This window comes from Equus caballus, chromosome 6 (assembly GCF_041296265.1).
Source record: "Equus caballus isolate H_3958 breed thoroughbred chromosome 6, TB-T2T, whole genome shotgun sequence".
NCBI classification, from domain to species: domain Eukaryota; kingdom Metazoa; phylum Chordata; class Mammalia; order Perissodactyla; family Equidae; genus Equus; species Equus caballus.
This window is the reverse complement of record NC_091689.1, coordinates 27,199,901-27,213,303: the sequence shown is the minus strand read 5'-3', so window position 1 is coordinate 27,213,303 and position 13,403 is coordinate 27,199,901. Positions and strand designations below refer to the sequence as shown.

General features: G+C 60.7%; 1 protein-coding gene across 3 annotated transcripts; it reads left to right on the top strand.

Moving 5' to 3' along the window:
- Positions 1-1,459: 1,459 nt before the first annotated feature.
- PDCD1 (programmed cell death 1) lies at positions 1,460-13,341 on the top strand. 3 transcript variants are annotated; one of them, XM_023642815.2, is made up of 5 exons: positions 1,460-1,611; positions 9,494-9,853; positions 10,211-10,372; positions 11,827-11,858; positions 12,111-13,341. In XM_023642815.2, exons 1-5 carry the CDS (start codon positions 1,536-1,538, stop codon positions 12,339-12,341), a joined length of 861 nt encoding a protein of 286 aa, XP_023498583.1. In that variant the 5' UTR covers positions 1,460-1,535; the 3' UTR covers positions 12,342-13,341. The 3 variants fall into 3 exon arrangements, with proteins under 3 accessions (XP_023498583.1, XP_023498582.1, XP_023498581.1); XM_023642814.2 differs by having other exon boundaries at positions 12,108-13,341; XM_023642813.2 differs by having other exon boundaries at positions 11,827-13,341.
- The last annotated feature ends 62 nt before the right edge of the window (positions 13,342-13,403 follow it).

Sequence of the window (13,403 nt, the reverse complement as noted above, 5' to 3'; positions counted from 1 at the left end):
ACCCACCTCCAGAGTGCCAGTCCTCCAAGGGGAGGCCACAAGGGTGGGTGTGCCTGTCCATGTGGGGCGTCCACATGGGTGGGCCCTGGTCACATTCTCTCTCCCAGACCAGCCGCCTTAGCCAGCTGGCCAGCTTCCGGGGGCAGGGAGGGGGCGCGGACCCCAAACCCAGCCTTCTCTGCACCCCCAGAGCCCACCTGGCCGGCGAGATGCCCTCCCACGCTCCCGCCACCCACACGGCCTCGAGTGGCTGAGGCTCTGGGAGTGGCCCTTTGTTCGCAAACGCGCTTCCTCCGCTCCGCGCCTCGCCTGCCAACGCGGCTTTGATGCTCTTTTTCCACCGTTTCAGATTCTTTAATGTGTTCCCTTCTCAGCCGAGCCGGAGCGTCTCGAGCCGGGGCTGCAGCGCCAGCTGCCAGGCGGTTTCTGTCTGGTTATTTTAAGCCAATGAGCCCCACGCGGGGCATCACTAATATCAGCAGTTTCATTTTTCCTGTTTTCCATTCATTATGATAAGATGCTTAGAGCAAAATGCGATGACATAACAGAATCGTGTCACAGACATCCAGGGCTGTGCGGCCAGGCCAGGGCCCTGGAGACCCCAGGACCACCCTCCCCCATCCTGGGCGTGTGCTGGGGGCGGGACACAGGTTAAGCCCCCAGCACTGGAGCTGTCAGGAGGCTGCTGACAGTGGCAAGATCTGGAAAGCCGGCCGTGCCGAGCCCGGCACGAAACCCCCTGAAAGCTGGCCCCAGAAGCACCTGACATCCTTCAGCAAGAGGCCAGCAAGAGGCAAAGGAAGACCACCACGGGGGAGGGGAAGGGTCTCCCGTGCGCCTGGGGCTCAGGCAGAGGGAGGCCGCCTTGCAGCCCAGGAGGCAGGGGCCAGGCAGTGAGCCCCTGGGAGGGTGAGTCTGTGCTAACCACTGCCCAGTGGCCAGAAGGGAGGGTGGGGGGCAGCCAAGGCCTGGCCAGGCACTTGCTGGCTCCGCCAGAGTCCAGAGAGTGCGACCCACCTCCTGAGGGCAGAGGATGGCTGGGGGAGGGGAGGGGGGAGAGGGCCCTGTACCCCTCCGCCCTCCCATCCCCCAACAATGAATAAGAGACAAGAATTGCCCCATGGAGACCCCCACACACACCTCCTCTATCTGCCTCTGTCTCTCTGTCTCTGTCTCTCTCTGTGTCTCTCTCTCCTGCCCCATCTCCCTCTCTCTCACCCATCTCTCCCCCCGTTTCCCCCCATCTCCTTCCCTCTCCCCATCTCTCTCTCTCCCTCCCATCTCCTTCTCTCCCCCCTATCTCTCCCCTATCTCTCTGTCTCTCTCTCTCCCTCCCATCTCCCTCTCTCTCCCCCTCTCTCTCCACCCCCCCCCCCCCCCCCCCCGCCCACATGGAGGAGGAGGAAGAGGGGGCGGGGGCTCGGGGCGTGTCCCTGCCACTTGACCCGGGAGAGTTTCCTTTCCGCTCTGTCACCTCTGCCTGAGCAGTAGAGGAGGAGGAGGAGGTCGCAGGCCCAGCGGGCTGGCGCTCGGGCATGGGGACCCTGCGGGCACCCTGGCCGTTCGTCTGGGTCCTGCTGCAGCTGGGCTGGCTGCCGGCTTGGCTCCTAGGTATGTGGGTCAGGGTCGGGTGGCACAGGGTCAGGGTCGGGTGGCATGGGGTCAGGGCTTGGGAAAGACTTCCAGCCCTCAGTTCCTGGCTGGTGTGGAGGGGGCTGTGGTGGGGCCAGGCCTCCGAGGCCCAGCACTGCCCCTGCCCGGGCGCTGTGTGCCTTTGGATAGGTGAAATGCCCTCTCGGGGCCTGACTGCTCACCTGTTGGCGAGTCCCATCCTTGGTCGTAAGCAAGCAGTGCTCCGATCTGTCCCAGCTCTTCCTCAGACTCCCGCGGAACAGGTGAGCCAGTGCTCTCTCTGTGGGATGACGCGGCTGGGCTGGCCAGAGCCCCAAACCACGGCCCAGCTGCCACACTTGTGTTTTCCCTCAGAACCAGCCCCACACGGGCTGACCAGCTCTGAGAGGTCACAAGCTGGACGCCTGGAGCCAGTTCTCCAGTTATATCCACAGTGTAGCCGTTCCAGGAAAGACTGTCTGCCCCTCACCCGCTCATGGGTCTGGGACGCTCCTAACCGGGGTCCCGGGATGAGATTTGAAGCTGCAGAGCGCTGGGCATGGCCCAGTGTCATGGCTCTGGGGGGGGTCCGTGGCCCCGAGCCCCCTGTATGGGCCGTCCATTGGGCAGGCCCATGGTCAGCGTCTGATGGTCAGGGAGGGGGCCCCTCCTGCTGGTGGCCCTCACCCTCGGCCGCTGCATCTGGCCAGCACCACAGAGAGGGGAACGCCAGGGCCGGTGGATCCCCCATGCCTGGCCCAGGGCCTGTCCTGTCTGAACCTCACTGGGCTCCCGGCAGGGGGTGTGACGGTCCCTGGAAGGACCAAGATGAGGTGGGGGTACACTGACACCCCACTGGGGCTGCCCATCCTGGTGTCCCTCAGACATCTCTGCTCCTCCTGGCCTTCTCAGTGACAGTGGGGACACCCGGGGGCCTGCATCCCTCCTCAGCATGGCCTCTTGCTTCACGGAGCCCCACGGGCCGTTCTCGGGACCTAGAGAGGAAACAGGGCTGGGGTCAGTGGCCCAAGGGCCTGCTAGCAAAGGTGCCCTGCAGGGTGCCTTGCAGGGGAGCCCATACACCAGGGTAGAGGGGTGCCTGTCATCCCAGGAGGAGAAACCAAGGCTTGAAGGGGGCCGTGACTCACCCCAGGTGGCCCTCTGCCCACCAGGGCCCCTTCCAAACCAGGGACAGATGAGAATAAGGTCTGCAGCAGACTCTCCAGTTTTGGATGCACTAGCTTGTGTCTCAAGAGAGATTTTCAAATTCAGGGTACCTCAGTTTCCCCATCTGTAACGGGGCACCAGCGGTGCCTCAGCACAGAGCGCTTTGCCTCACCAATGTCACTTGCCAGGGTCATCCTCCTGCTATTCCACCCAGCCTTGGGCCCTCCAGGCTGCAGGGGACCTTTTGTTCCATGACACATCTTTTTTCCTTCCTAAAGTATTCACTGTATTTATTATTTTGTTCTTTCCCGTGGATAATCATCCCCCCTTTACATACCTGTTCTTCTTGCATTTTATGAGATAACTCAAACCCAACAGCGCCCCGACCCCTGTCCTAGCAATGACAGTAGATAAGAACACAGGCTTTGAAACGAGACGGCTTTCAGTTCAAATTGAAGTCTTTGTTGACGAACTGTGCAATCTTTAGCAAGTCGCCTAACCTCTCTGAGCAATGGTGTTCTGCAATTTGAGGATAATAATGCCTGCCTGATGGGGTCATGAGAATTAGATCATTTACGAAAACTGTCTGGCCCAGCCCATGACTCATTTTTTTGAAGTCAGATTTGTTTCATTTTTTTTTAACTTACAATTTTGAGAAATATTTGAAACATACAGAAAAGTGACCAAAACACAGCAGTGAGCTCCCTTCACCGGAATCCCAATGGATACCACTGGCACTCTTGCCTTCTGCATTAGTTTGCTGGAGCTGCTGTGACAGATACCACACGCCAGGCGGCTTACACGACAGAAAGTTAGTGTCTCCCGGTCTGGAGGCTGGAAGCGGAGATCGCACTGTCGGCCAGGCTGGTTCCTCCGAGCCGGTGAGCGAGAACTGCTCCAGGCCTCTGCCAGCTGCTAGTGATGTGCCGGCATCCTTGGCATCCGTGGCTGTAGACGCATCACCCCATCTCTGCTCCATCGTCACACACTGTGCATGTCTATCAAATGTCCCTCCTTAGAAGGACACCAGGCTTGCTGGGTTGGGGACCCCGACTCCAGCACCCCTCTTAACACACTCCATCTACAGCAACCCTATTGCTACAAACAGGAAGGTCACGTTCTGAGGTTCTAGGGGTTAGGACTTCAACATGTGAACCAGGGGGCCCGGTTCGGCCCACAGCACTTTCCGTCTCTCCAGTTCATGAGATTCCAGCTGATCCACTTGCTCGCTGGTTGCAGACATCTCTCCTAAGGCTCCAGATGTCCTCCTCCCGGGATGGTAGCTCCGAGGCAGGCCTGGAGTCCAGATGCTCCCGCATCCGCAACCAGCCCTCTGGCTGAGTGTCTGTGTCTGACGGGAGCCAAGTCTAGGACAGCCGGCTTATCCGGACGTCACTGTCCTCAGCCTCCTCCGACCTAGAGCAAGCCAGCCCTGTCTCTGTCTCAGCTGTTCCTGGCATTCTTTTTGTTTTTTTGTTTGTTTGTTTGTTTTTTCTTAAAGATTGGCACCCGGGCTAACAACTGTTGCCAATCTTTTTTTTTTTTTTTTCCTGCTTTATCTCCCCAAACTCCCCCCGTACATAGTTGTCTATCTTAGTTGCACGTCCCTCTAGTTGTGGGATGTGGGACGCTGCCTCAACGTGGCCTGACGAGCGGTGCCATGTCCACGTCCAGGATCTGAACCCTGGGCCGCCGCAGTGGAGCGTGAGAACTTAACCACTCAGCCACGGAGCCAGCCCCGCTCTTTGTTTTTAATCAAATCTCAATTTTATTCTAGATATGGAAAGCCTTAGAATTAGGAATATTTTTTATTGAGATGTAATTGACATATTATGTTAGTTTCAGGTGTACAACATGATTCCGTATTTGTATACAGTGCAAAATGGTCACCACGAGTCCGGTTAGCAGCCATCACCATACACAGCCACAAAGGTTTTTTCCATACAGTGAGAACTTCAAGATGCAGTCTCCCAGCTACTTTCAAATACGCAGTGCAGTGTTACTGACTGTAGTCGCCATGCGGGACACGACATCCCCACTTACTCACACGACTTATTCATGGTGTAACTGGACGTCTGTACCTTTCGACCCCCTTCACCCAGTTCACCCACCCACCCCCCGCCCTCTGGCAACCGCTTATCTGTTCTCTATACCCGTGAGGTCGGTTTTTATTTTGGTTTAGGTTTTGGGTTTGGGGGTTTCTTTAGGATTCTACATGTAAGTGAGATCATACGGTACTTGTCTTTCTCTGTCTGGCTTATTTCATTTAGCAAAATGGCCTCAAGGTCCATGCACATTGTCACAAATGGCAGGATTTCCTTCTTTTTTATGGCTGAATAGTATCCCATTGTGTGTGTGTGTGTATATATATATATACTACAATTTCTTTATCCATTCACCCATGGATGGGCACTTAGACTGTTTCTGTATCTTGGCTATTGTGAATAATGCTGCAGTGAACACGGGAGTGCAGATATCTTTTTGAATTAGTGCTTTCATTTTCTTCAGACACCCAGAAGTGGAATAGCTGGATCACCTGGTCGCGCTAGTTTTAATTATCTGAGGAACCTGCATGCTGTTTCCTGTAGTGGCGGCACCAATTTCCATTCCTGCCAACAGTGCGCAAGGGTTCCCTTTTCTCCACATCCTCGCCAACACTTGCAGCTCTTGTCTTTTCGATAATAGCCGTTCTAAGAGTGTGTGGGGAGACCTCACTCTGGTTTTGATTTACGTTTTCCTGATGATTAGCGATGTTGAGCATCTTTTCACACACTTGTTGGCCGTCCATGTGTCTTCTTTAGAAAAATGCCTATTCAGATCATCTGCCCATTTGTTTAATCAGGTTGTTTGGTTTTTTTACTTTTAAGTCATGTGAGCTCTTTATATAGTTTGGATGTTAACCCCTTATCTGATATGTGGTTTGCAAAGATCTTCTCCCATTCCATAGGTTGCCTTTTCATTTTGTTGATGGTTTCCTTTGCTGTGTGGAGGCTTTTTCGGTTGATGTTGTCCCACGTGCTGATTTTTGCTTTGTTGCTGGCCCTGGCGTTCTGGAAGGGTCCAGGCTAGGGGTACAGGCACTCACCACCCGGGTGTGTCTGACGTTTGCTCGTGGAAGATCACGGATGTGTTGGTCTTCTTGGGGTACCTTTGGGGGTGTCATGACAGGGATGTTCCCTCTGGGCCCACAGACAAGGAGGTGAAGTCACTGGGGACCCATAGTCCACCAGGCGATATTCTCAGCACCCACAGGTGGGCCTTGCCCAAATCGGGTGTTGGGTGGTGGTTGTGAAACGTGTTGTCTACAAGGCCGCCTCTGAGCCAGGCCGGGTCTCCATGAAAGCCAGGCTGGTGCCCCCTCGATGCTCACAGCCCGTCCCAGGCCCCGGGCTCTGCCCTGAGGGAGTCTGCCTCCTGACCTTGCAGGGCCCAGAGCTCTCTCCTCAGCCCTCTCTCCAAACAGAAAAGAGGGCCTGACACCCCATTATCAAGTACAAAGTAAAAAGCCAGCAATTAAATTATTACACAAACAATGTAAGAAAAGATTCACAGATATTCATTCTGTACGGGTACAGCAGGACCCCAGGCCAGTGTACTCAAAGGAGCTCTGCTATCGGCGCCGTGCCAGGAAGGCTCTGGTTGACTCAAAGGTCAGCGCCACCCTGAACCGCCGTCACAGCACCCCTCTGCCTGTCCCGCTTGCTCCCAGAAAGCAGAGAGCCGTGTGCCCCAGTGAGGTCTGGCCTTGTCCTCTGGTCGGCGTCCCCACGGTGCTCCTGGCTCCTGTTCTGTGCCCCGTGTGGGCTCCCCCCACCCCGAGCTTCCCGGTGGCCCTGGCGGTAAGAGGGGCTTCTGTTTGGAGGCCTTGGCGGTCCACCAGGCGGCGGCATGGATTCCCAGAGGGGGTGGGAGAGCGACCTGGGGGCGGCGCCACCCAGACTGGGAAGTCCTGGGGGTATTGGTGAGGGGCACCTGGGTTTCTGGTCCCGACGCAGTGGGAGACTGGGAGGCACCGGGCGGGCGATTCACAGAGCAGGGTGGGCCGACGGAACCAGCACTTCGGGTCTGGCGCTCCGAGGCCACAGCACGACTTGGCCATACTCAAGTGCGGGCAGTCCGTCACGGACAGGATGCTTTCTTTAAGTCGACTATGAGCTTCGTGAATAAAGATAAAGAGATGCACGTCGGTGCTGCCAAGGGAAGTTCCCATGCGGCAGGCTTGGGGTGTGGGGTGAGAACACACAATTGCCAAGAGCGAAAAGGGCTTCCCAGGGGCCCCGTGGTGTTTGTCTCACCCTGGGGGAGCAGAAGTGTGTGGACGCCCGGGCCCCACAGGGCAGCGGGCCTGGCTGAGAGGGGAGGACCCCACCTGTACCGGCCACCCCCCCCAGTCCAAGCTGGGCCCCTTCTGGGCTCCTTGGCCTCCCTGACAGCTCCTGCCCTCCTGGCCAGTGGGACAGACCCTCTGAAGAGCCACAGAGACACGTGGGCTGCCACCCACCCTGCAGAGACCCCACCTACAAGGGCCCAGGGACCCCCAGCATGGGGGGGTCCTCCTGGCCGCGGCTCACGTGAGGCACCACCCTCACGTCCAGCTGGCACCCGGCAGGTCCGCAGTGCCAACAGCCGCAGTACTGGCCATGGGCCAGGCCTGATCACTGGTCGATGGCCAGGGGAGGTGGCAGAGCAGCAGAAATGGCCGGAGGTCCAGGCTGGCTGGGTCCGGCCTCTCCAAGCCTCAGCGTCCTAGGTGTAAATGGGCTCAGGTAGGGCAGACGGCCCCGCATGTCCCTGAGCTGGCCGTGGAAACATAAGGATGCTGGGACACCTCAGGACACACCCCCATCTCACCCCCTCAAGGCCTACCTGCCCTTTCTAAATATCTGATTTCTCCCCGTGCAAGGCGCCCCACAGGAATGGGCAGAAGGAGTCCTCCTGGTCACACGTGCCCTGATGGGGCCCACTCGGGGGGTCCCTGTGCCCTCTGGGCTGCAGGGGCACTGGGGCCTGCACCGTCCTCTTCCTCCTGGGAGCCGCGAGCGCTCAGTGAGCAGGTCATTGCAACAGCCTCAGGCCGGTCTGTCTGCGAAGCAGAGGGACTGTAGCCAGGGACCACAGCCTCGGGTCTGTCCCGTAGCTCGCAGCTCGTAGCTCGTGTGTGAGGGACCACCCCCAGCAAATACCATCGCTCGGGATGGAGCTGAGTAAAACAATGAGTGTGAAGCCGGGAAGAACAGACATGAGATCAGAAATGAGAACAGAAGTGAAGAACAGACATGAATGACGTGAGGGTACCAGCCCCACAGGCTCCTCCCAGGACCGACGTCCCAGGGTTAGGAGCAGGATTTGGGAATCCTGTGGTGTGAGACGTGTTGGGTGGGCGGGGGGAACGACTGCATTGGGCAGTATCTCGGGTCTGGTGGGCCCTTCCCTGGCAAGGAGGCTGCAGCTGAGGCCCGAGGAGCGAGGCAGAGAGCTGGGCAGAGAGGCCCCTGAGTCCCGGGCCGGTCACACGGCAGAGGGCCGAGGGGAGCTGGCTGCAGGCTTGGGGTTTGGTCTGGACAGAGCTGCTTGCTCCCTCCGAGCCTCAGTTTCCCCATGTCTAAATGAGGGATCATGGCACAGCCTTCCGTGGGAGCCGCCGCAGGAGGGGAAGGTCCAGCTCGTGTGGGTCTGGCCGTGGCTCCCACCCCGGGACCCCTGCGTCACCGTCAGAGTCCACCTCGACTTGACGTGGGGTGCTGCAGGCATGTCGCCGGGGCCTCCACAGGAGGCATTCCTTCCCCTGAGTGCCAGCAAGTCAAGTATGAGCGTGCGAGGGCATGCTCATTCATGCGTGTGTGAACGTGAGTGTGAATGTGTTCCTGTGTTTCTAGGTGTGCGTGTGTGCACGGGTGTGAGTGTTGATGTGAGAGGCAGGCCCTTGGTGGGAAGTGCCGCAGGCCTCTGTAACATTGTGGGGCGTACCCCCAACAGGGCCCTGGCGCTCAGAGCCCGGCATCATCGGGGCCTTGCCTTCTGTGCAGACCAGAGGCGATGGCCCAGCTTGCCTCTGAGCTCCAGTCCCCAGAGTCTTGGCAGAAGACATGGAGGCCCCCACACTGCCCAGGGTAGCGGCACCCACTTGGGGGTCCTTGTGGGCTGGGACCCAGGTCCCAACCCTGAACTTGTTCTGAGATGGGGGCAAAGCCTGGACCCTGAACCTGCAAGGGGCTGGGCTCTCCTGGGAAGCGCCCTACTCGTCCAGCCCAGCGCCCCATTTACCCTCCCCTTCCACCCAAGCAGGGCAGACAGGACCAGGCAGGCCCCCTGAGGGATCAGGGTTCAAGGATAGCAGAACGTGGGGGATAGGGCTGCAAGACAGGCAACCTGGAGTCACCGAGGGAGGGAGAGGAGGCCCCTACAACCACCTCTCGGGGAGAAACGGGGCCCAGGGGTCCCAGCCGGAATGCACCCCAGGCCTCAGGTCTCAGTACAGTCAAAGGACAAAGTCCCACCAGGGAGTCACCTGGTGACAGGTGAGCACTCCATCCCTGGGGGCATGCAAGGAGAAGCTGTGAGGCTCCATGGCAGAGGTGCTGCAGAGGGGTTCCAGTGTGGGCTGGGCCTTCCAGAACCTTCCTACCAGGATGTGGGAAAGTGGGAAGGGAGGGTCTGGGTGGGATGTCCCCACGCCCCTTCCTCACTGGCCGCTGGTTCTCTGTCCACCTCTTAGACTCCCCGGACAGGCCCTGGAGGCCCCTCACCTTCTCCCCGGCCCGGCTCATGGTGCCCGAGGGAGCGAATGCCACCTTCACCTGCAGCTTCTCCAACACGTCCGAGCACTTCGTGCTCAACTGGTACCGCATGAGCCCCAGCAACCAGACGGACAAGCTGGCCGCCTTCCCCGAGGATAGCAGCCAGCCCGGCCGGAGCGGGCGCTTCCGGGTCACACGCCTGCCCAACGGGCGAGACTTCCACATGAGCGTCCTCGCTGCCCGGCGCAATGACAGTGGCATCTACCTCTGCGGGGCCATCTCCCTGCCCCCCAAGACGCAGATCAACGAGAGCCCTCGTGCAGAGCTCACGGTGACAGGTGACCCGCGGGCAGGGGCGGCCAGCCGGAACAGCCTCGGCCTCAGGGTGCAGTGGGCAGGGACTTGCCAGGCTCCACCCCATGGCTCTGTCCCACCCCCGGGACACAGGGACCGATGGCTGGGACCTCTGTGACTAGAGGCACCCCCAGGCCCATGTGTCCTGAGGGAGGGGCAGTGGGGGCGCCTCTCGGGGGCACCTGTGCCCCGATGCGCTACCGAGGCGCAGGCCTGGGTGAGACGGGTGCCCACAGATCTAGGTGTGAGGCCCCTCGGGACGTGGAGAGGGCAGGGCAGGGCTCTGGGTCCCTGTCCCCGAGGAGTCCTGTCCCTGAGTCTCTGTCCTTGGGCCCCTCCAGAGAGAATCCCAGAGCCGCCCACAGAGCACCCCAGCCCCCCGCCCAGTCCCGCAGGCCAGTTACAGGGCCTGGTCGTGGGCATCACGAGCCTCCTGGTCGGCGTTCTGCTGGTGCTGCTGCTGGCCTGTGTCCTGACCACCACCTTCCCCAGGGCCGCTCGAGGTAACGCCCCCGCCACCATCCCCGGTCTGACCCCCCTGCCCTCCCCAGGGAGGCCTCCCCAGGGAGGGGCTGGACTGGGCCTCCCAGGGTCCGGGGTCCCCTCAGAGACCGTGGCCGTGTCCCCTCCCCGGAGCCTGCTCTCAGGAGGGGTCTGAGGGGAGGTGCAAGTGTGGAAGTCAGTTCTCTAGGTGGCACAGAAAGGAACAGCCCCCCATAGGCTGAGCAACCTGTTCTGGCTGCGCTGAGGCCACCCCAAACCTCAGGCTGCAGGATGCTGAAAGAGACAGCCGGCCGCCTGTGGTCACAGTCACAGCCACCAGGGCAATGTGTGACGTCCCACTCTAACCGCCGGGGGGATGCTGTGAACACCCCACTGCCTACACACACATCCTGACCACCTGGGGGAATGCTGTGGGTGCCCCACTCCCCACACATACATCCTGACCACTTTGGGGCACGCTGTGGATGTCCGACCCCACACACACACATCCTGACCACCTAGGGGGATGCTGTGGACGTCCCAAGCCCACACACACACACACCTTGACCGAATGTGGTCCCAGGCAGCGGGTCTCACTCAATCTCTCTAACAATGGAGGGATGTCTCTGGGGCTGGAAGGAGAGGACAGAGTTGATTCTCTTGGAGCCACTGCCCCAACAGGACCCAGCCCAGGGCTCAGCCCCCTCCCAGGCCCTGCGCACCAGCGGCTCCAGGTCATGCTCTCCCAGGACAGGCCCCTGTTGGTGGGGGGAGGGGGCCAGAGAACAGGAGGCTCCACAGGGACCTGAAATCGACCTTGGGCAGCTGCCGGCCTCCAGCATCTCCCCCTGGGCAGGTCGGGGAAAGCAGCACTGAGCGGTGGGCCATTCCTGACCTGCTGCAGCCAGGCTCCTTTGGGAGTCCATGTCTCAAGGGCTTCACGTTTCCCTCCTTGACACATTTTTGAGAACGTGCTGTGTGTCCCATGTGCTGGCCCCTGGTGGAGACACACATGGCATTTCTGTGCAGCATCAGTTGGAGAAACACGGGCCGTAACATCATTGATTATGGTTCTGTGTGCCTCGCTGCGCCAGCCGGCAGTTGGGGGGGTGGGGGGCTGGCACCCTGCATGGAGCGCTAGACTGGGCCCAAGGTTGCAACCAGAGATATCAGGAGCCTGTGGCAGGAGCACTCAGACTGGAAGCCAGCGGTCCTCCATGGCCATGCGCCCGGACAGCTCACCATCCAGACGGGACCTTTGGGAGAAGGGTGGGGGCCTGGGTTGTTGCACGGGAAGTGGGGTTGGCCGGACCGTCAGGGTGGACAAGGAGGATGCTCAGCCACCCAGGACAGATGGCATGGTGCCCTTCCCAGGGCTGGCTGGCCCCCCCAAGCCCCTGGGGACAGGGACCCCCACTGAGCCCCTCTTTCCCCCCACCCCGGGGTCCCTGACTCCAAGCGCGCTTCTCCGCAGGGGCCTGTGGCAGGAGCGGGGACGAGCCCCTGGTGAGTTTGATTCCCTTTGCTGCGACCGCGAGGAAACACAGAGAGCGCTGGGGGCGGGCGGGGTCCACTCTGCCCCAGGGGGAGCAGCCGCACACGACCCCAGCCGTGTCACCGTGTTTGAACTTGGGGACACGGGCCCCAAGAAGGGTGGTGTGGGCCCTGCCCCTGCTCTGTGTGTGCACGCGTGTGTGTGCGCGCCCGAGCATCAGCCACTCGGAGGCTGCTGACTCCCCTCCCTCTCTCCCTAAGAAGGAGGGCCCCTCTGCCCCACCCGCGTTCTCCGTGGACTACGGCGAGCTGGACTTCCAGTGGCGAGAGAAGACCCCGGAGCCCCCCGCCCCCTGCGTCCCGGAACAGACTGAGTACGCCACCATTGTCTTCCCGGGCAGGCCGGGTTCACAGGGCCGCAGGGCTTCCGCCGATGACCCCCAGGGGCCCCGGCCTCTGAGGCCTGAGGACGGACACTGCTCTTGGCCCCTCTGACAGGCGTCCTCTGCCGGCCGGAGTCCTTCAGACCCTGCGCCAAGAGCCCAGGGTGGCGCCCTCCCTGGAGGAGATGCAGGGGAGAGGGGCTGCCCGGTGCCGAGCCCTGTCTGGGGACCACTCCCTGCGGCTGGCTCTCACTTCAGTGCTCGTGATGACCTGGCAGGGGGTTCCACGGTCCCATGTGGGCAATGGAAGGAGACCCTCCCAGGACCCCAGGCCCTGTCCTGGACTGCGCTGGCCAGAGCTCTGTGCCCCCTGCACACATCCTTCCTCGGGGAGCATGGGGGCCGGTGCTGTGGCCAGGATGGGGGTCTCCATGGCCCCCGCTGACTCCTGGGGGAGGCTGGTGCCTGGACACGGGGGCGCCGGGCTCCTGGCTGGAGACTGTGCCTTGGGGCGGCCCGTGAGGCAAGGCCGTAGCGAAGAGACCCAGCACACACCTGGAGGGGCTCGCAGACACGCAAGGGGCTGGCGCTCCTCCAGGGGCCCTCACGTTCCCCCAGGCCTGGACAAGAGCTCCTGGCAGTGGTGGGCGGGGCAGAGGCAGGCTGCCCGAGGGCCAACCTCTGCACGCACCCCGTCCACCCTCACACGTTCCCGGGAAATGGGGCAATGAAGGGCGCAGGCCGAGCTGCAGTCCTCCCAGCTGAGGCCATCCTGGGGGGCCCCAGGAGTCGCCCTATTTATCCTCCTCGGGGATTCCCCTTCTTCTTGGTGCCCATTCACGGTGCTATTTAAAGAAGCCTTGCTGGGCTCTCGCCCGGGGTGTGGGGGGGTAGGTGTCTCCTCAGCCAGACGCCTCCGGCCAGACCCACCGCTCCTCGCCCAGCCCGCACACTGCACATCGGCCGTCCAGGGCAGGGCGGCCTGTGGGCACGGGCGTCGGGGACTCAGGGGCACATGCTCCCTCGGGTTCCACACACACTTCAGAGCCCCTGAGCTGAGGGGACTTGGTTCTATTTTATTATAATTAAATAATGACAAAGCTCCCAGAAAGGCCTGAGTTCTCTCCTGCTCACAGTTGTGGGGGGAGACGGGAGGGAGCACCAGTCTCTGCTG